The 23,816-nt window shown below is 40.6% G+C and overlaps 1 protein-coding gene across 1 annotated transcript in view; it reads right to left on the bottom strand.

The window, feature by feature from the left end:
* Nucleotides 1-23,816, bottom strand: part of LOC117519330 (tetratricopeptide repeat protein 39C-like) — a 125,085-nt gene that overhangs the window by 44,288 nt on the left and 56,981 nt on the right. Inside the window, 2 exon segments of the mRNA XM_034180685.1 lie at nucleotides 561-689; nucleotides 21,918-21,966. Of these exon segments, the coding sequence (XP_034036576.1) occupies nucleotides 561-689; nucleotides 21,918-21,966 (178 nt within the window).

Below are 23,816 nucleotides of genomic sequence, written 5' to 3'. Positions count from 1 at the left end.
GAATCTACTGGTACCTTGTTTCCCATGTAACAATAAGAAATATACTCTCAAAACCTGGATTAATCTTTTTAGTCACATAGTATTACTATTATTCTGAACACTACTGTATGTAAATTGTGGTTTCATGGTCGTCAGATTCCACATGTACCACCATTGGATAGGTGTCCCATCTCAATGGTGCCCGGAGAGCTTTGAACATGTGCGTCACACCTTTGACCAACTGCTGACTTAGCAGATGGTTGTCAAAACATTTTTGGAACTGAAATCTTTTCGGATGTGCGCCAATTCATAAATCTGACGCCACTCTGCGTGATTCCGGTTATGTGTGACGGGGTATAAGGATGATGGTAAAAAACTCATGCTGCACCAGTGTGTAATACAAGAGAACAAATTAATATGACGGCATTATCCCCCTCCCCCTAGCACAGATGCATGAATCTGGTGTGACTTAATTAAATTTCTGCCCACTGAGACAATATATAAGTATTTACTTAATTGTTGCCCCTTCTGGGAATCATTTAATTTTTTTTTTGTGGTTTGGTTTAGTGCTTTACACTTACACTTTTCTTAATCTTGTTTCTGATTGTCTCTATGACTCCAACACTGTCGTTCTCACACAGTTTCTCAGTGGTCCTCAAGTCATCACAGGCCATCTGCATCTTCTCCTCCTCGAATGTCATCATGGCATTCTGTGAGGAAACGGGAAAAAGATCAGCAAACCAAAGTTTTTCTTTGTTCCAATGCTACAGTTCAACTTTGCAAAACACCATCAAGAAGACTGAACTGAAACATTGTATGTTGTTTAAAAAAAAGGCATTATTGCACTGAGTGTGTTATATTTTCTAATATATTTTTGGCAAATTTTTATCTTTTATTTCAGTTATAGGAAACGATGGTGAGACACCTGCAGCAAAGGTCCTTCGGGCCATGATTCAAACCTTGCAATGCTGCAAGCCAGATATGCATTTTCCATAACATCTCAACTTTTTCTGATAAGAAACAAATGTAGGAAAAATTTTTTTAGTGAAAACAATGGAATTGAATGAGACAACAGCTCAACAAAACACAAACTGCAAAAAGGAACAAGTACAAGAACATATCTTCAAACAACCCACACATCCTCCACCAGAACACTCATGACATGAAAACTTATGGAGATTTTAAAAGTAAACTTAAACTCCATTTTTGTATATTTGTGTTTGCACAACACCACAATGGAGGTGAAATGAAACAATCCCTTCAAGATGTGTTTGTTGTAAAGACTTTCAGCTTTAACTCAAGAGGTTTACCAAAAACATCACATTAACCATGTAGGAATTCCAGCCATTTGCATCCATAGTCCCTCCATTTTCAGAAGCTATAAGTCACTGGACAAACTTTATATGAGGATTGTTTTTAAGACCAATTTCCACTTTTACAGCTAATTTTCTTTTGACATGTCAGGGGATGGATACATGGATTAATTTCCAAGTCACAGAATCCGTCTTGGACTTCTTAATACTGTAATCAGTAATGCCAAAAGCAGCACTAAGGTCCAATGACCCCAACACAGACATGGACTGCTGATCAATAGCCAGCAACAAACCGTTCACTTCTGTGTGTGCAGTTCCTGTGGAACGATATGGCTTAAAACACTGACTGTAAAGGTTCAAAGAGATCGTTTTCTCCACAGACAGTATTTATTTGTGACTGGTGTAAATGAAGAGCATTTAGCTCATTGGATAAGGAGCTGGCCTGCCAATATGTAGACCTAGGTTTGAATCTTGCTTAATCTGCATTCTCTCAGCTCACCCAGTTGTAAATGGGCACCAGTTTTGGCTGGGGAAGTGATGGTGTACCATCTGTGGGACTGTAGACTCTCATCCACTAAAGGCCATGGAATCCACAAAGAAGCACCGGCACCAACAGGCCTCAGGGCCTATATACAGTAGGTGTAAATGAGATCCAAGATACATTCAGTGATGTGGAAATGTTCATGTATCCATCACCTCACTTATCAAAATAAAACTTGCTGCAAAAATGCTGGTTTTTATTAACAAATACTGTTATAGTTAGCAAGTTCAAACACTTATGGTCTCTGAGAATGAAGGACATTGCATTAAAATGGCTGCAATTCCTCAACGGTTAATGTGATATTTAAACGTCTTGAATTAAAGGTAAAAATCTACAGCACACCAAAAACACAACTTGACTGTTTCATTTAAAGTCTTCTGTGGTAGTGTAGAGAGGTAAAGTTACAAAAGTTCAAGTCAAGTCAACTTTGTCAATTCTGCAATGCATAGACAGACATATTGAGAATTGACAATACAGAGTAAATTAAATTAAAAACAACAACAACAACACAACAACAGAATATAAAATCAATAAATAAATATGGTACACAGTACAATGTGGCCAGTGAGGTACCTGATGGTAGCCGTATGGTTTGTGCAAATTGAGCAGTGATTCAACATGGATGAGCTTATTCAAACTAATTTAAAGTGCATGTGATATATACAGGGATGAGATTGGCAAATTCGATTTTCAGAGGAAAATAAGCCAGGGTCCAGGGGCTGCAGGCCAGGGCTGGTCCAGGGCGGAGCCAAAGCATTTTTGCTGTTTTAAAACATGTAAATTGCACTAAAATGATATTAAAAACTACTATAAATGCCAGGTGTTCATATCTATAATTCAAACTGTAAACCCTTACTAAGACCATCTACTGTACATGTGTATTTTTGAGACCAAAATATTTTTTCATAACTAGACTTACTTGATTTTCAGCATTCTCCACTTTCAGCATGGCACACTTGTCAACAAACATACATGTACATGTATATCCTCAAATACATGTACATGTAAGTAAGTAAGTAATCAATTTTTTTATATAGCGCCAAATCACAACAAACAGTTGCCCCAAGGCGCTTTATATTGTAAGGCAAGGCCATACAATAATTATGTAAAACCCCAACGGTCAAAACGACCCCCTGTGAGCAAGCACTTGGCGACAGTGGGAAGGAAAAACTCCCTTTTAACAGGAAGAAACCTCCAGCAGAACCAGGCTCAGGGAGGGGCAGTCTTCTGCTGGGACTGGTTGGGGCTGAGGGAGAGAACCAGGAAAAAGACATGCTGTGGAGGGGAGCAGAGATCGATCACTAATGATTAAATGCAGAGTGGTGCATACAGAGCAAAAAGAGAAAGAAACAGTGCATCATGGGAACCCCCCAGCAGTCTACGTCTATAGCAGCATAACTAAGGGATGGTTCAGGGTCACCTGATCCAGCCCTAACTATAAGCTTTAGCAAAAAGGAAAGTTTTAAGCCTAATCTTAAAAGTAGAGAGGGTGTCTGTCTCCCTGATCTGAATTGGGAGCTGGTTCCACAGGAGAGGAGCCTGAAAGCTGAAGGCTCTGCCTCCCATTCTACTCTTACAAACCCTAGGAACTACAAGTAAGCCTGCAGTCTGAGAGCGAAGCGCTCTATTGGGGTGATATGGTACTACGAGGTCCCTAAGATAAGATGGGACCTGATTATTCAAAACCTTATAAGTAAGAAGAATTTTAAATTCTATTCTAGAATTAACAGGAAGCCAATGAAGAGAGGCATGTATAATCCAACGTTCTATGTCCATTGAACTGTCAGACCATATAAGGTTTATATTTAGTCGATGTGATCTCCACCTATAACACTGTCATCACGTGTATACATGTATATAATATACACACACATACATGTATATATAATTACAATGTTGTAGCACACTACAATAACGTCAAAATGTCTGTTTACATAATCCACTGACTGCGTGTGTGTGTGTGTGTGTGTGTGTGTGTGTGTGTGTGTGTGTGTGTGTGTGTGTGTGTGTGTGTGTGTGTGTGTGTGTGTGTGTGTGTGTGTAAGCAACACCGAAGAAAGGGCGGGAGAAACGCATATATAACCTTTGCGCTGATTGGTCATAAGCTTTGTAATACTGTAACCAATGAAAACGTACGTAAGTAATAGCTTTGACTGTGCTTCGATACCGTCTTGGTTTTTATGATTTGTTGGAGGGAAACCTACCGAATATTGGAAGTTGAAAGACTACACAGTTACCTCCCTTACATTACATGCTCATTGTGCACGGTCACTGTCAGCACAGCGTTACTTCTGCATTCGGCTGACTGACGGACTGATTGAACTTGCTGCGTCGGCGATAACAAAGAAAGACCACTCAGTGTTCTGAATAGACGACAATTTTATTAAACAAAGGTACCCCTGGCATTTTTTTTTCATTCTTACCCCCCCCCCCCCCAAAAAAAAAACGTTTTCTCAACGGACATTTCACAAAATCGACCCCCAGGACTGTCAAATCCGAGGAAATCCGTGGAAAAATCTCATCCCTGTATATAAGCAGTCCTTGGAAATATGTTCAGTGTTTGTTAGGTGGGTGTCAGGAGTCAGTGACTGGGGGGTCAGGATCCAGAGTTTGTATGTGAGGGGGGCAGCAGGCAAAATGATGGAAGAGCAGAGAGGGAGTTGAGCGCTCTGACAGCTCTGTGAGTGAAACTGTCCCTCAGTTGGCTGGTCCTGGTCCAGAGACTCTTCAGTCTCCTCCCTGACGGTAGCAGGCTGAAAGGGCATTTAATGTGTAGGTAGGATCTTCCACGATGCAGATCATAGACATTATATTCGTAGATGGCTGATGGACTGCCGCTACCTATTGGAGTTGACGTATCAACGCGGCTGCCATCTTGGTTGGGTCCCTATTGCCCCCCAGTGCATTTATTTGTATTGCGGAAGGCGTATCCCCAACTACAATAATCCGTAACTCCCCGAAGTTTTCACTGATTTTCACACGGTTGGATTTGTTCGAAACAGCAGAGATTCAGTTACAATACAAGATGCTGTCACATGTTAAAAATATGTACTGTCATGCTGAAAGACTTTGTTTTATGCTCTTTAACAAAGACCTATGGTATGGCATAAAGATAAATGAAATAATTTTATAATTTAGTAAAGAAACAAGTTTGGATTGTTCATTTGAATTATTTCTCTCTCTCTCTCTCTCTCTCTCTCTCTCTCTCTCTCTCTCTCTCACACACACACACACACACACACACACACACACACACACACACACACACACACACACACAGGACATCACTTCAATTTCCTCTGCTTCGCTCACCAGGTTTTGTTACAAAGATAATTTTTTTTTTCAAGGCCAGGAAAAGACAGCAATATAATTCCAAGTCATTCCAGGGTCTTAAACTACATTGTTAGTCTTGCAACTGGGGCTGGGGAGCTAAAACCCTTGAAAAAAACCTGTTTTGCACAGCTTCTTGCGTGTGCTGCCACTCTGTAACTCCAGTGTAGTTCATTTTGTGATGTGGTGCAGCCTTACTTTGTGAAATACAGACACCACAAATGACTGAAGCATGAAATGATGGTTCGCAATTCCAAATTGGGTTTCTGTAATGTGCCTCCTCAAGCCTGTATTACTGAGAAACCTTTAAAAAGAAAAAGAAAAAAACAGCAAGAGTAGTAGCTGTGTTTCCATCCACCTATTTTAATGCACAATTTGATTTTGCCGTGAAACAAAAGCGCATAAGTGGATGGAAATGCACACAAATGCACTCTTCCTTTTGTTGCATTAATGAAAATTTGCTTAAGAGTTGCGATACTAGTTGGATGGAAACACAGCAAATGAGAGAGAGCACCAGCTCCTGCTGCAATAATGTTACACATTGTTTGTTGCCATGACATAATATTACAAATGGTAAAATAACCAAAATTATTGTTCAATCTTATTTTGAAAAGTAATCCCATGAGATCTGGTTTCTACACTGCGCTGGTTATTGCAACAGTAAGCAGCACAAAATAACAGCATATTTGCTCACTCTCCGTTGACTCCGGTGCTAGCCTATTGTGAAGGGACCCATCCAATATGGCGATGATGCTGGATTAAGTTGCAGCAAGTCATGAGGCGTCTATGTATATAACATCTATGATGCAATTGGCCTTGCGAATGAAGCGGGTACTATATATGTTTTGGGGGCTGGGGGGTGGTGGTGCCTGTGATCTTTCAGCTGCTTTCACGATGCGCTGAAGGGTCCTGCGGCAGGATTCGGTGCAGGCACCATACCACAGCGTAATGCAGCTTGATAGGATGTTCTGAATTGTGCCCCTGTAGAAGGTGCACATGATGGTGGGGTGGGGGGGGGAGAGGACCCCTAGCTCTTCTTAGTTTGTGGAGAAGTGGAGGCGTTGGTGAGCTTTCTTGGCCAGTGATGTAAGTGTTGGTGGTCCAGGAGAGAGCCCCTGTGATGTGCACACACAGGAACATGGTGCTCCTCACCTTCTCCACAGCAGCAAAGTTGATGGTCAGAGGGGAATGTTGGGTGTGTGCTCTCCTGAAGTCCACAACAAGTTCTTTTGTCTTCTCAACATTCAGGGAGAGATTGTTGTGCTCACACTATGAGGTCAGATGGTTCACCTCGTTCTTGTAGTTGGTCTCATCATTCAGACCCACCACGGTTATGTCTCTGTGAACTTCACGAGGAGGTTGGTGTTGTGCAGTAATGTGCAGTTGTGGGCCAGCAGGGTAAGAGGAAGGGGCTCAGCACACATGCCTGAGGGGCCCCGTGTTCAAGCTGATGATGCTGGAGGTGTTGCTGCCGACCCGCACTGCCTGTGGTGCAGCAGCCAGTTGCACAGTGAGGTGTCCAGTCTCAGGCGGTGTCCCATCGAGATGAGGTGAACGTCGAGATGAGGTGCGTCGTGCTACTGCGCATACGCACATCGCTCTACCCCAGACTTGAAGATGATGTAACTCGCTTGACGTGCAACTGCGCATGCGCATTTTTTTGCTTGTTTGTTTTTTCCGTCAAAGTTTTTTTTATTTATTAATTGTATTCAGTGTATTTACAGCCTAATAAGTAAAACATTTTCTGTATTTTACGTTAGGAGCATAAATGTATGTATATGTATATTTTGCCTGTGGAAATAAACTCCAGGTTAAAAATACTTATCGTTTTATAGTGAGTAGATAGTAGTAGTAGATAGTAGTAGATATAGTGAGTAGTAGTACTTGTATGTTCGGATGAACAATTTATACATTTACTTGCCCATCAAAATAAGCTAACTTCGTCAAGTAATTTTTTCAGTGCACGCATGTGCAGTTACGCGAGGCACCTCATCTTGACGGTGCACCTCATCTCGACAGACTTATCTGTCGAACGGAGGTGCGCGCACCTCATCTCGACAGAACAGCGGTTCAGTTTGAAAAGCAGCTGTTGGGCAATGACTGTGTTGAATGCTGAGCTGAAGACAATGAACAGCATTCTGACATATGAGTCTTTATTTGTCAGATGTGTGAGGACTGGGTGGAGAGTAGTAGTGACGGCATCCTCGGTCAAGCGATTGGACAGTTATGTGAATTAGAAGGGGTCCAGTGAGGGGGGGCAACACAGACTTTATGTGCTCCATGACTAGCTGTTCAAAGGGAGGTAAAAGGAAAAGCTGGAGCATGCTTCAGTCCATGTGTAAGTCTGTCAGTTTATTGTCTTTGTGGGTTGAGATAAGAATGGAGCCAAATAATCTCACCAAGGCCTGAATAAATTCCTCCGGAGGTAAACAGTGGGCAATTTGTCCTTGAGGCTAGATAAGCCTGGAGTGTTGTAGCTGAGCAGTGAAAAACACTTTTTAACAGTTCCACTTGAACAACCAAATCCCAATTATAAATCAAGAATATTCCCAATTATGAATTAAGAATATTCACCGGCCTCCCGAAACCTTAAGCTTCAACTGCAAGGCACGCATCAGCTCCAAGGTGTCATCCAATTTGCGTCTGAGTTTAAGAGTCAACACAGTCTGAGAATGCACTGCCTTGCCAACCTCAATCATGACGGACAAGCAAGGGCCCGTGGTTCTTGATGCCACCATCTTGCCAATTTTCCGGTAGATCAGGGCAGCACATAAGCCAAAAAGTACCAGCCCTGCTGCCATGAGACCAAAAATAAATAAATCCTCGACATCCTCAATGGAGAAAGGTGCCAAGCATGCAACACGCCAAGACCCTCATGAGTCGAGGACATAGCCCGCAGGATATGTTCCATCTGGGCAGGTAGGATCTCCTGGTCCTGACCTTCTTGTAGAAAAAATGGTGTCAATAGCATTCAGAGACCACCTGACCAATTCCATGGTTAATCCAATAGTAGTCCAATAGATCCAGAATCCAATATAGTTTTGAGGAATTCACAGTCTGGTGAAGTAGGGACTTGAAGGTTAAAGGAAGAGAGATAAGGAAGAGTGGAGGAGATGCGACCGCCCTTGTCGGAGTCCCAAGCTGATCTTCTGCACTTTTGTTCGCTTCTACAGAGTTGATGTGTCTGCTCCTCACTCTGTGGTGACGGCTGTATTATCGGCCTCTTCGAACTGCAACTGAGGTTTAGTAAGTGCAGACTCCTTGTGACCTTGTTGGCATGAAGTCATCCAGGAGCTAAGCACTGCCCACTGGCAGTCAGGAGGAATGACTATGTAACTACGGTTCTATGAATTTCAGATGACCGCCAGAGTTGGTTGTCACTCAGAGTCTAGGCGATAGATTCCTAAAGAACTGAATGCTGGGTGACACGGTCTTATATATTGTTGGCTGATGTCACCCAGGTCACGCCCACTAATGTGACTTTGTTTGTATAATATCTCAACCTCTGTGCATGCGCGTGGGATAATCCAGGTGTTAAGCAACGCCCTCTGGTGGTCATCTGGAATTCATAGAACCGTAGTAACATACGTAACTCTCATGCTGATGCTGTGGTTCAAGTCTAAATCCAGACTGGAAATTTTCCATCATTTTGTTATGCTTAATTCAGAAAAGTGCCTCTTTGTCATTCCAACAAAGCACTTTGGAATTGTTGCACTGAAGGACAAACTGTAAAACTTGAAAAGATACTTCAACACAAGCATTTTGAAGAAAGTGATTATCTCAAACTATTGACCATATTTTCCGGAGTATAAATCGCACATGTGCAAAAAAACAAACACGTATCAGTCACACTGGAGTACAAATAGTTTTTCTGTGTTTTGTATAGGCTCATTTGTCATGAAATAAAAATATGTATTTTTTTTGGCAAATGCAAAAACTCACCTGATTCTGTTAGAATATGATTTAAAACGTAGAAAAAAATAGGGTGCCTTTTTTTCCACATTCTAATGCCTGGAAATCCAAGATAGCTTCCATGATTAAAAAACAGCATTAAATGTGACATTACAACTGATATAAATCTGGTTCCAATATTTATTTTCAGCATCTATTCCTTGTAAAACTGTATCTAGAGATTACCACATGGATAACAACTTCCCTGTAACCACTATTTTATTTTATTTTTTTTTTTTGTGTGTGAAGTTTCACAGACTGCCATCCTGAATTAAACATAGGGTGCCCAAAATTGATATATACAAAGATATATTTTCTTTGTATTTGCAGGAAACAAGTACCTACAACAACTATAACATTGCTTAGAGTCCATATATTAACCAACATGGCAGAGTCTTCATCTAACAAGAACTCAAAAACTGCTGAATTTGGACTTTGCTTTATTTGTCAACTGAGCAGTAAACAGATTATACAAACTACTAGTGTGTTGCCCGTGGGGATCCATGGGCTCTAGATTGTGTAGTGTCTCTAAAATAGGTAACTAACATTTTTCAAAAGGTGGTAATAAATTATGCAGAGTTGGAATGGTGTGTGAGCCTAGAATGTTTTTAGAACCTCAGACCTCAATGATTTTTAGAAGAAGAACTCAACCCTTTCATATCCTGCTAATTATGTAATGTAATTACATAATTTAAGGATTCCATTGGTTTCCTTGTGCCAGAAAACCTATAATTGGATACTTTGTAATTACATCTTGTGTATTAGCAAAGACACTGCATTATTGCTAAAGGGAGACCATTCTGGACGCCATATTGGGTTTCGGACCCTTAGAATGTGATGAAAAAAAATGGCACCATAATTTTTTTAAAGCTTATTATTATGTCTTCTTTCTTTCAGAACCAAGTGAGTTTTTGGTTTTTACCAAAAAACAAAACAAAACAAAACAAAAAACACAAAATTACAAATGATCTTACGAGTATATTGAACTTACTTTTTAACACAGCATTTCTCCCGGGCTGAGTTTAACAACAGCCCTCCCCCGTGCTCTTTAAAGGACACACCGCACCAATATCATAACAATTAAGATTTAGGCTGTTAGTGATCATCCAATGATACACCGGGATTAATATGTGCACTTCCATGACCGGTTTCAAAGTATACGGCATTTGCAACAAACAGCTACGGAGATGTCCGAAAACAAAGCACTTCTGAGTATTCGTGTTCCGACAGCGGTGACTTGACCATTAGAAGCATCCCAGCACGTGCTTGAATGGAATGTAGCTGCTAACGTTAAAAAGTGAGGCACAGATTAATTCCAAAGTGTGATGTTGTGTTACGATGACTCGTTTTTAACTGATAATTGTTCATTTTGATGCAGTCACAGTAAAAGCAGCAGGTCTGAGAAAGTTTAGTGCACCTGCATGGCCATTAGTCATAAACGCAACCTGTTAAAATCAAAACAAAAGTTTATAAGTGTTGTATGTAACTGAAAAAAAAAAATGTCATGTTGCCTGTGAAAAACAACGCCACAGAAACATACCACGTCCATGTACAAACAACTCAGCAGCTGTTTTAACCCGCGTGTCAGCTGGTTTTGTTTTTTCAACATTAATTTTCTTTAAAAGGTTTCTGATAGAGATTGACAGTTTTATGACATTTGGGAGAGTCTATAATATATAGTCTATAATACTGCTTATATATTGTTCAAATTCAGCCAGACATCCATTTATGAAAAAGAATGATCAAACAGATGTGATCAGATCTTCTGTCATGAGAATTCTGTCACGATTGTGGCACATTAGATAGAGAGTCCATTATCTCCTGAAAATAGTGTCTTCTGAGTTTTCCCAATATGAGACATACAACCCCAATTCCGATGAAGTTGGGACATTGTGTGAAATGTAAACAAAAACAGAATACAATGATTTGCAAATCCTCTTCAACCTATATTCAATTGAATACACCACAAAGACAAGATATTTAATGTTCAAACTGATAAACTTTGTTTTTGTGCAAATATTTGCTCATTTTGAAGTGGATGCCTGCAACATGCTTCAAAAAAAGCTGGGACAGCGGTATTTACCACTGTGTTACATCACATTTCCTTCTAACAACACAATAAGCGTTTGGGAACTGAGGACACTAATTGTGAGTGTCATGATTGGGTATAAAAAGAGCATCCCCAAATGGCTCAGCTGGTCACAAGCAAAGATGAGGCGAGGATCACCACTTTGTCCAACAATTTAAGAACAATGTTTCTCAACATTCAACTGCAAGGAATTTAGGGATTCCATTATCTACAGTCCATAATATAATCAGAAGATTCAGAGAATCTGGAGAACTTTCTACACATAAGCGGCAAGGACGAAAACCAACACTGAATGCCCGTAACCTTTGATCCCTCAGGCGGCACTGCATTAAAAACCGACATCATTGTGTAAAGAATCTTCATGGGCTCAGGAACACTTCAGAAAACCATGGTCAGTTAACACAGTTCGTCGCTACATCTACAAGTGTAAGTTAAAACTCTACCATGCAAAGTGAAAGCCATACATCAACAACATCCAGAATTGCCACCGCCTTCTCTGGGCACGAGCTCATTTGAAATGGACAGATGCAAAGTGGAAAAGTGTGCTGTGGTCTGATGAGTCCACATTTCAAATTGTTTTTGGAAATCATGGACGCTGTGTCCTCTGGACAAAAGAAGAAAAAGACCATCTAGATTGTTACCAGCGCAAAGTTCAAAAGCCAGCATCTGTGATGGTATGGGGTTGTGTTAGTAGCTTACACATCTGTGATGGCATCATCAATGCTGAAAGTTACATCCAGGTTTTGGAGAAACACATGCTGCCATCCAAGCAACGTCTTTATCAGGGACGTTTCTGCTTATTTCAGCAAGACAATGCCAAGACACATTCTGCACGTATTACAACAGCGTGGCTTCGTAGTAAATGAGTGCAGGTACTAGACTGGCCTGCCTGCAGTCCAGACCTGTTGCCCATTGAAAATTTGTGGCGCATTATGAAGCGCAAAATACAACAACAGAGACCCCGGACTGTTGAACAACTGAAGTCGTACATCAAGCAAGAATGGGAAAGAATTCCACCTACAAAGCTTCAACAATTAGTCTCCTCAATTCCCAAAATCTTATTGAGTGTTGTTAGAAGGAAAGGTGATGTAACACAGTGTTAAACATACTACTGTCCCAGCTTTTTTGAAACGTGTTGCAGGCATCCATTTCAAAATGAGCAAATATTTGCACAAAAACAAAGTTTATCAGTTTGAACATTAAATATCTTGTTATGTTGTGATCTGATTATGGGGTTTTATTAGTTTGTTGTGTTGTCTGTCCTTTGAGCATACTGCTTTCCTGTTGCAGGACCAAGCTCTTGGTTTATGGCTGATCTGCTTCCTCTCCCAGCATGTCTTTGTCTGCATGTCTGTCCAAATCACTTCATGTGTCTGCAGCTCTGTTTTGTTTGGGCGTGTCCTTTTTGTCTGCAGTAGGTATGTCTGTACTTTATACTCTGTTTTTTAGTCACCTGTCTTCTGGTGTAGTCTTGTCTTTATCTGGAGTTTATACGTATCTGGGAGGAGGTGATGGTCTAGTGGTTAAGGTGTTGGGCTTGAGACCAGAAGATCCTGGGTTCAAATCCCCGCCTGACTGGAAAATCACTAAGGGCCCTTGGGCAAGGTCTTTAATCCCCTATTGCTCCCGGTGTGTAGTGAGCGCCTTGTATGGCAGCACCCTGACATTGGGGTGAATGTGAGGCATTATTGTAAAGCGCTTTGAGTGTCTGATGCAGATGGAAAAGCGCTATATAAATGCAGTCCATTTACCATACGTGTAGTATGTTTAGATTTGGTGTTGTGCGTCTGTTCTGTTGTCTGTCACGTCATCCACCTTGCTGCCGGGTCGTGTTAATCTTAAGTCTGCTCATGTTTTTGTTTTCTGTATGGGACACACCCCCTCAGTGTGCCTCAGTTTATGTTGCTGTTTGATTATTAATTGTTCTTTGTTAGTTTTGCAGTCCAGGTTTTGGGTTAGGTGTTTTGATTTATTTACATGCGTTCTGATGTTTTCATCTATGGTTGCATGTTATTTTCTGAGTCATATTGACAGGTCTGAAGGGCAGAATAGGCTGGACGCAAATGTAGGACTCTGACAACAAGCTCTGTAAGACACAGCAGTTTACTGAAACAGTAAACGAGGTTCGGTACACGGAAAGGCAGTCCAACAAGAGTAATACAAACAGAAACATCAGGCAGTAGGCGTGGTCGAGGATACAAGCAGGTAGTTGTAACACACGTGAAGCAGGCAGGACAAGAATACAATACAGAGCTGGAGAGAAGGCACAAGGCGCAACAATCTGGCGAAGAAATGAGGCAAACACAGAAGCTTATGTACACCCAGGTGATGAGGTACAGATTGAGAGCAGGTGTGTGTGGAATGCCCCAGAAAGAAGGAGTGGCCAGGGAGAAGGACACACCCACCATCAGAAAACACAGAAAGACAACAGAGAAAGCGACAGACAGATCCAGACAGGAAAAACCCCCCAGCAAGAGACAAAACAATATAAGCAAACCAAAACCAGGAAAGCAGCAAACAGGACCCAAAGCCTGACACATATTTATTGTAGTCAGCATTTCAGGTTCATTTCTAGGCTTGGGTTTACTCTTTTTTTATTATTATATGCATTATGTTTCTTTCTCAGTGTTTTGATTTTCTCATGAGTGTTTTTGGTTTTGTTTGCATTCATCTCATATTATTTAAAGGAGCTATATCATAAAATCAACTTTTTTGAGTTTTTTACCTTCTTACATGGCTAATTCCTCATAAAAAGTACCCCAAAGTGGTTTTTAGTTTCATTTATGCTTGTTTGAGCAATCCTGCTGGATCCAGCGGTCTTAGTCTTAGCCTCGCCCGGGGTAGAGAAAAGAGCCGTTTTCCATCGTTGCGTCACCATGGTCGTGGACACACCCCTCCAAGAAGTTATGGTCTGCCGCTCTGCCACAACAACACGCCCACTTTCTCAGTGTGCACTCCGCTAACACTTTTGACAAACTGTCGTGGGCGGCGCTAAGCAGCGAGTGTACCGGCTCAGGCACGACGTCATGAAGTGGGCGGCACCCACACTGGGAGAGGGAGGGCTTTAGCCAAACTGAGCGTCTTTCTTCCGAGTATGAAAACGAAAGTCCCAAAACTACTAATATTACACAACAAATGAGCACTCCATTGTGCCAAAGGCAAGATAATATGATAAATATGCACATAGTTGACTCTTGGGGGGTGAACAAAGCACGATATAGCTCCTTTATTTAAGTGGGTTCTGTCTTGATCTTGGGTTATGTTTCGTCTTTCACAGATGCCATGGTTCTGCTGCCCCCTTTTGTTTACTTTTGGTTATCACATGGATGTTCTGATTACTCCAGCTGCAGCTCTTCTGAGGTGCTACTCATTTAGCCAGTTTTTTTAAACCTCCACAGTTTGTTTTTCCTCGGAGGCTCATTGTTTGTTCGTCTTTGTGCATGAGAGGTGGTATGTATTATGCTGGTTTTTGTTGTGGATTTTTTCTAGTATTTTCTTGTCAAGTTTTGTGTGCAGCTGATCCCTTTGGACTTTAGTATTTTGGTAATTTGTTGTCACTCCTGTAGCCCCTGGGTTTTTTCCCCTCACTCTGTGCTCAGAGTTGAATTGTATTTTTGGTTAAACTTTCCCACCTCTGTTGCATTTTGGATTCCATACCCCTGTGGGGGTAAGATTGTATTTTTGTTTTATCCTTCCCTCACCTGTTTAGTGGACACTATTTAATTATTAAATCTTGGCTGTTTTTGGAACTTACTTCTTGAGTTTGTCCTCCTTGCATATTGGGATTCTACTCTGCCTAGTCCTGGCTCCAAACCTTAACATATCTTGTCTTTGTGGTGTATTCAATTGAATATAGATAGAGGATTTGCAAATCACTGTATTTTGGTTTTATTTACATTTTACACAACATCCCAATTTTATGACCCAAACACAGCCAGGGCAACTAAGGAGGGGCTCCGTAAGAAGCATTCCAAGGTCCTGGAGTGGACTGGCCAGTCTCCAGACCTGAACTCAATAGAAAATCTTTGGAGGGAGCTGAAACTCCAAACCTGAAAGATCTAGAGAAGATCTGTATGGAGGAGTGGACCAAAATCCCTGCTGCAGTGTGTGAAAACTGCCTGTAATTTTGGCTTTTACGTTTAAATGTTATGTAAATGTAACACTTGTCCTGCCAATGGCAACTTTCATTCACACTTATTTCTTGAAGTGCATCAAGGAAACGTTTTGAAATCTATTCATGGACATTTTGAACACAAAAAAATTAAACAGGACTTAAACTAAAATAGGAGATTCTTTAATTGCTTTAATCCACTCAGAAAGAACACAGATAAATCTGACATCATCAGTATGACTGAGTGAAATCTAAAACCCATTCACCCTAACGAGACTGTAGGTTCATAAACTGTAGGTTTTGGATCATTTATTATCATTTAGAATTAACATGTCATTTAAAAGCTGTACTTTGCCCTAAAATATTCTGCTGTCTGCTAGTTTTCCTCTTTATGAGCATTCCTGCAGAGCAAAATAATTTTAATCAAATACCAGTTTCAGGAGTTATTAATTCTCATCAGTAATCAGGGCTTCCAGCTGCTCCCAGCCTGCAGCACAGGGTGGCATGGAGACAACACGGTGCACACACAGGAATCTGAATGATACGAGTGCGCACATTCTGTTCTCAACTCCTGATATTTCACTGTGAATATTTCCAAGCATGACCCGATATAAGGGTGATTCTTTAACTACGGGCACTATTGGCCTTGTAAATGTAATTTCCACCACATCATTGCCTTACAGCAACTGTTTGTTGTGATTTGGCACTATATACATGTGCTCTGATGTCACTGTTTATCTCCATAGAAACTACCCAAACAATCTTTTATACAAACTGTTTAAAGGGACATTACAGTGTTGTGGTGGAAATTACGGCAATAGTGTGGGACAACTACATTTTGTTTAAAAAAATCACAACAGTTGTATGACATTGAATACCCCAATTATGTTTTGATTATTTTACTGATATTTTATTCAGAGATATTTTAAAACATTAGAAAAAAATGTTTCTTTACCATTCATTTTTATCATTGAAGATCAAAAGTCTGGGTGTGGGACAAGCACAAAACGGCAATATTTGCATATAATGATGCTGAAAAAAGGTGAAAAAGTCATCATAGACTACTAGAACAAATTTCTTAAAACACTTTCATTGTAAAGATAACTATAAAAGTGTGAAATTTCCCCTTTTTTCTGTTTTTCATACAATATGATCAAAGGACATAAGTGCCCGTAGTCTAAGAATCACCCATATGTCAAGCACCAGGTTGCTTTGACTGAAGCAGAAACAGCAAAAAATGCACTTCCCTTCTCGTCCTTTCCCTCTGCTTGCAACTCTAAGAGTTAGTGTCACATTTTACAAAGCAGCCTGACAATTGCACCAAAGGTGCCAACAAAACAAATGTTCATCATGCACTTGGACAAATGCATGAGATGAAATTTTAACTTGTGCTCTCTGGTCACTGTCTCGAGTGCTGCAACACAATGCAGGGCGGCTGCTGGGCAGGCTTACCCAGCCATACCAAGAAAAGAGACTGCAGCATGAAACAAATTAGTGTGACCCTATGCAATCACCTTGCTATCACAAATCCCTGAAATGGGTGTGTTAAAGACGGTAACCAGGTCTGTGCTACCTGCAGTCAGTTGTGCAGTCAGACAGTGATAACTACAGACATTCGTCACAAAATGCCCTGCGCGCAGTACTATTTTCCATGTAAAATGCAATAATATGTACATGTGTGGGGTAGGTATTTGGTTAAACCCCCATGCGTTTGATGTAAACTGGGATTCACAGTGGAAAAATTGGAGATTGACATTTATTTAAAGGATGTGGCCAACAGTGATCATAAAAAGTCGGTAGCCTTCGATCAAATGCCTTCGAACAAGGCATATACCCACCAAATATGAAGTTTTTGCAAGCAATAGGTGCCGAGGTACACTGCGGCGAACAAATTTCAGGCAAAGGATTAGACAATTGTGACCATTGGTGACCTTGAAAAGTAGGTCAAGGCCACCGACCTTCGAACCCATGTGAAGTACTCCTCCAAGGCATGTACCCATCAAATATGAAGTTTCTGTGAGCAATAGGTGCTGAACTACGTTGCGGCAAAGGATATTACAGTTGTGACCTTCAAAAATAGGTCAAGGTCACCGGCCTTCAAACCCACGCGAAGTACTCCTTCAAGGCATGTACCCACCAAATACGAAGTTTTTGAGAGCAATAGGTGCTGAACTACGTTGCGGCAAAGGATTTGGCAGTTGTGACCTTGGAAAGTAGGTCAAGGTCACCGGCCTTCAAACCCATGCGAAGTACTCCTCCAAAGCATGTACCCACCAAATATGAAGTTTCTGTGAGCAAAAGGTGCCGAGCTACGTTGCGACAAAGGATATTACAGTTGTGACCTTCAAAAATAAGTCAAGGTCACCGGCCTTCAAACCCACGCGAAGTACTCCTCCAAGGCATGTACCCACCAAATACGAAGTTTTTGAGAGCAATAGGTGCCGAGCTACGTTGCGGCCGGACAGATAGACGGACAGACGTACAGACAGAAGGACAACCCGGATGCTACCTGCAAGCGGCGCGCGGGGCATAAAAAGGCTATAAAATGATAAAACGGAGTCTTCTGCTATGGCTGTGTGAGTGAATGGGGCCAGGTTGACCATTACATGCAGTCTGTGGGAATTAATGTGAAGAATGACCTCAAGAAATAGGGGAACAGTTGAAATCTGTTGCTGTCTCTCTGCTGTCACATGTGGTGTATTGTTGTTATCATTAGTACTATTACTTCTTTGGTAATACAGTTTATTTACTTCAGCAATATTTGGATTAAAAACAGGTCTGATTTCTCACCTTATCAATGAATGTGAATCATGGTCAACACACAAAAGCTGCAAAACATTTCTTCTGCCTCCATGAAAATCTTATAATCGTGCAGCATGAATATTTGATAAATCTCTTATTGCATAAGGTTTTTGGGTGGGACAGGCATTATATGGGGAGGTAGGGTGACTTATTACCAGAAATCCTCAGTAATTTGATGTATCTGAAGGCACCACTGCCATTAAATAGGTTTAATATCAGATGTTAGACATTCATCACATAAAAAACAAAAAAATTTAGCTTGCAATGAATGTAACAATTGTGGTGTATCTATACAAGCACAGGTCATGTGTCACAAAATGTTAAACTGTTTACAAATGTGTAGTTATTTATTATTAATAATTTACGATTTAAATAAAATCCATTTGGCTTCTTTACTTTAAGGCCTTTTTAGGTCAAAATGACCAATAAAAATCTAAATGAATGCATACAGTATATCACAAAACCCCTTTTGGTGAAACACATTTGAACTGATTTCCAGAACACGTCACAACATACATACACGTATATTTGTGTGTATGTGTGTGTGTGTAAATAAAAATAAATACAACAGCTGAGTGGATCCTTGTCATTTGATTGGTGGGCTGTACGTATGTCATGTGACATGGATTATTCGTACCATTTGCCGTTGTGTTTCATGCAATAGTTCTTTTTTAGAGTGCAATTTTGGTGCTATATGAAATGTCCTATTGCACGCCCCAACCACTGCGTGCACTCACACTACCGGGGGTGGTGTTTAGCTACACATAGCAGAGTTTGTTTTGCTGACAGATGACGATTTGAAGGAGCTAACTGAAGCTGCTAATTCTTCTAACACACACACACACACACACACACACACACACACACACACACACACACACACACACACACACACACACACACACACACACACACAAAACAAATCCATTACGCTGTAAGCCGTCATGAATGCATGAAGAGCTGTTAGGATGAAAAGCTAAATTTCTGATGTGATTTTTCGGTGGAGTGTGGAACTACATAAAGTCTTTTTTTTTCTTTTTTTTTTGGAATTACACAAAGTCAGTGGACAGCATCACGCTCGACATCATTGCAATTTTGGACATAAGTTTAAAGTTTGTGTTGGACTGTTAAGCACCAGTGTAACACCAAAATGTAAGTCCCTTTTCTGTTGTTTATAAATTAATATATCAAATGACATTTTAGCCATTTTATTAAAACAATTAATGTTTTTTCATTCTTTCAGTGGAACAAATATTTAATTCTGTGAAAGCTGGAATGTTCATTGAATGGTACATTCCAACTTTAGCCTCATGAAATATCCATACCATGGAACTCAAACATTCATTATTTGTACAATACACACACACACACACACACACACACACAGAACACAAATATAAGGGTGATTCTTTAACTACGGGCACTATTGGCCTTGTAAATGTAATTTCCACCACACCATTGCCTTACAATATAAAGCGCCTTGGGGCAACTGTTTGTTGTGATTTGGCGCTATATACATGTGCTCTGATGTCACTGTTGATCTCCATAGAAACTACCCAAACAATCTTTCATACAAACTGTTTAAAGGGACATTACAGTGTTGTGGTGGAAATTACGGCAATAGTGTGGGACAACTACATTTTGTTTAAAAAAAATCACAACAGTTGTATGACATTCAATACCCCAATTATGTTTTGATTATTTTACTGATATTTTATTCAGAGATATTTTAAAACATTAGAAATAATGTTTTTTTACCATTCATTTTTATCATTGAAGATCAAAAGTCTGGGTGTGGGACAAGCACAAAACGGCAATATTTGCATATAATGATGCTGAAAAAAGGTGAAAAAGTCATCATAGACTACTATTACAAATTTCTTAAAACACTTTCATTGTAAAGATAACTATAAAAGTGTGAAATTTCCCCTTTTTTCTGTTTTTCATACAATATGACCAAAGGACATAAGTGCCCGTAGTGTAAGAATCACCCATAAATACAACACTTTTATTTTTGCTCCTATTTTTCATTAGTTGAACTCAAAGATCTTTTTTTTATATACACAAAAGACCTATTTCTCTCAAATGTTGTTCACAAATCTCTGTAAATCTGTGTTAATGCGCACTTCTCCTTTGCTGAGACAATCCATCCCACCTCACAGGTGTGGCATATCATGATGCTGATTAGACAGCATGATTAGTGCACAAGTGTGCCTTAGGCTGACCACAATAAAAGGCCACTTCCATCCTGGGCTCTCCTGGTTCCACTCCTCCGGCTCTGGTTCCACCTGGCTGCGGTTCCCTGTCTCATCATCTGATGTTCATGCGTCACTGTCCCTTCTTCCATAAAGGGACAGTGAAGCATGATCATCAGTGGGCCAAGGAGACTATGTTGAAAAATAAAGGACGAACAATCTTTCTCTGGGCATGTTTTTTGAGTGAGGTTGCGTACCCTCATAGGCAAGAACACCTTTCTTCAATCTATCCAAACATTTGCCGTGATATATCCAAGGTTATTAGGTTCAAACTAAGCAAATCTGACAATGTGTAATCCCAGTGAGTGCCATAGCAACAGCAGCCAGATATGCATAATAATTAGGTCTGTCATGTGGGACTGTGTTCATGTTTGGTTTTTGTATTGCTTGTTTTTGGTCATGTTCATGGTTTCCTCTTGTCTTGTGTCTGGGTGTGTTCTGTCCCTCATTTTCCTACATCACCACCTGCACTATTTAAGCGCTCTGTATTCCTCATGTCTGTGCCAGTTCCTCGTTCCTTTGTGTCTTCATTCCAGCCTTCCTCATAGTCCTTGCTTTGCCACACCGTGTTTTTGAACCTTTGACTTTTTTTGACCTCATTTCTTGTCTCATGATTTGGATACTGCTGCCGTTTATTGTCTGTCTTCCCATTTACAGACCTCCGCTTGGCTTTGTATTACTTTTTTCTCACACTACACACCTTGGCAAGTCTTGCAATTATGTCCCACATTTTTGTGTCCAAGTTCATGAAAATTCAGTAAGGTATAGCTTATATATTATATTCCAATTCTAAGGTGGAACTATGCTAGTAAACTAAGGTATATCTAAAAAGGAAGAGTACAATAGAGTAGAGTAGAGCCACTTAGGTGCCTGGTCTTGAGAACCAGAGATGGTCACCAGATCAGTGAGTGCAAAACCATGTTTTGGCGCACAAACTGTGCTACTTGAGCTAAGTACACATAATTTTGACTACAAACTACCTTTTAAGAACCAGATGACCCTAATATTTACAGTTACAGACATAGGTTTACATACACCTTGGATAAAAACTTTTAAACTTTTTCCAACTGTACATGTTCACTTTTATCAAACAATAAAAGTAAATTATAATGTCTACTTTATTTCCAAGTTAAACTAATAGTTTCAAGGTAGATTTGTTCCACTTTTTATTCACGATGTCAGATTTTCAGTTTGCGTGCACCAAGACGGCCACACGAGGAGACACAGTGCTGTCAAAATCTGTCCTACGAAAGCAACATTAAAGTGTTCTGCTTCAACAGCAGTGTTCTTCTCCACAGGAAGGTGCATCAGTTATGTTAATGGATGGAAAGCAAAGGAAGATGTGCTCCCACTTATTTCCGGACTTAATTCCATGACCGTACAGACATTAAAGCAAACCTGCAGCAACACATTTAAATTATAGCCACAACTGACATGATTAATTAGTAATAACAGCCTTTGACACATCACATCCCAGAAAGGGGCACTTTTTTTCTGGATTTCTCATATTTTTAAAATCTCCATTCCCATTTCAGAGCAAACTCACCAGAAAACTGACAAAACTGGCCCCAAAGCTCATCAATGGACTCTGGGTCCTACAGAGAGAGAGAATGAAAGAGACAACACAAATTAACACAAAATAAACTACAATAAACTACTTTTTTTTCCACTCATTAATACTACTTTTGTTTGTATCCATGACAAAATGTAAATACTGAATCACAGTGTAACACATTGAACAGCATGATGAAACAAATAGGCAGTACACTTAAATTCCAGCAAGAAAGTCACTGGTTGAAGAACCCCCGTACCCTGTTCTCCACACACATCTGGAGCTGCATCAGTCTGGAGAGTCAGTGGAAAACTTTGTGCTAAATCATCATCCAGATACACGCAGGGACCTCTAGCGCAGGGCTGACGGACCCTGATCTGCATGAAAATTCAGAAAGGTATATTTTATACAACCCCTGGCAAAAATTATGGAATCACCGGCCTCAGAGGATGTTCATTCAGTTGTTTAATTTTGTAGAAAAAAAGCAGATCACAGACATGACACAAAACTAAAGTCATTTCAAATGGCAACTTTCTCGCTTTCAGAAACACTATAAGAAATCAGGAAAAAAAAATTGTGGCAGTCAGTAACGGTTACTTTTTTAGACCAAGCAGGGGAAAAAAAAATATGGAATCACTCAATTCTGAGGAAAAATTATGGAATCATGAAAAACAAAAGAACGCTGAGGCCGGTGATTCCATAATTATTGCCAGGGGTTGTATATTAGATTCCAATTCTAAGGTGGAACTATGCCCGTATACAAAGGTATATCTAAAAAGGAAGAGTAAAATAGGAGAGTAGAAAAGAGTAGAGTCACTTAGGTGCCTGGTCTTGAGAACCAGGGATGACTTCCATCTGTATCTGCTGCAACCACAGCTGATTAGTTAAGTCTGCTGTTTCTTAACGCTTGACTGGATGACTTAGTTTATTAACAGTGAGTGGAGTTGGAAAACCAGCAGCACTTAAAATTTCCAAATTCAGGGTTGATGACCCCAAGAAAAAACAGGAGCAAGCAAAAGAAATTACTTTTAGTTTTGTGCATTGCATTGATACGGAAAATGAAACCAGCTCAGAATTCTACTGCTTCACACAATACAACCACATTCTAACCATTTTCAAGACCATTACATTATGTCTTAAAAACTACTTTATAGCCAGTTACATCATAAGAAAAGTATTTATGATTAAAACTGGATCTGTAATAGTCATCACAGAGTCCAGCTTCATGCCAGCCACAGAGCCAGCCCGACTGATCAGTTTGTCCAGCCTGCATGTGTCCTTTTTATATGTGCTGCCTCCCAGCACACCACGGTGTAAAAGAGGACGCTGGCTACTACGGACTGGTAGAATGTACACAGGAGTTTGCTGCAGATGTTAAACGACCACAGCCTCCTCAGACAGTACAGCCTGCTCTGTCCCTTCCTGTACAGGTGGTTGGTGTGGGTTGTCCAGGCCAGTTTTCAGATTTGTAGCAGAAGTCAGAGGTGTACAGGGTACAGAGAAGAGGGGCCTGCACCATGCCCTGGGGTCCTCTGGTGCTGCTGATCACAGGATCAGACGTGGTATCCTTCAGCCTGACATACTGTGGATGTTGGTGAGGTAGCTGGAGATCCAAGTGACCAGGCAGGGGTCCACTCACATCCTGTACAGTTTGTCATGAAGCACAAGGAGCTGAATGGTGTTGAAGGCACTCGAGAAGTCCAGGAAGGCAATCCTCACTGTGCTGTTTCCCTTATCAAGGTGTGAGTGGACTCAGTGTAGCAGGTAGAGGATGGCATCCTCCACACCAGCACCTGCCCAATATGAACCGAGGCTCCTCTGGTCTCAAGCCCAATGCTTAACCACAGACCAACACCTCCCCTTAAAATTTTTATCAAAATATTTCCTATTATA

Source organism: Thalassophryne amazonica, chromosome 10 (genome assembly GCF_902500255.1).
Source record: "Thalassophryne amazonica chromosome 10, fThaAma1.1, whole genome shotgun sequence".
NCBI classification, from domain to species: domain Eukaryota; kingdom Metazoa; phylum Chordata; class Actinopteri; order Batrachoidiformes; family Batrachoididae; genus Thalassophryne; species Thalassophryne amazonica.
This window is presented reverse-complemented; position numbering and strand designations above follow the sequence as displayed.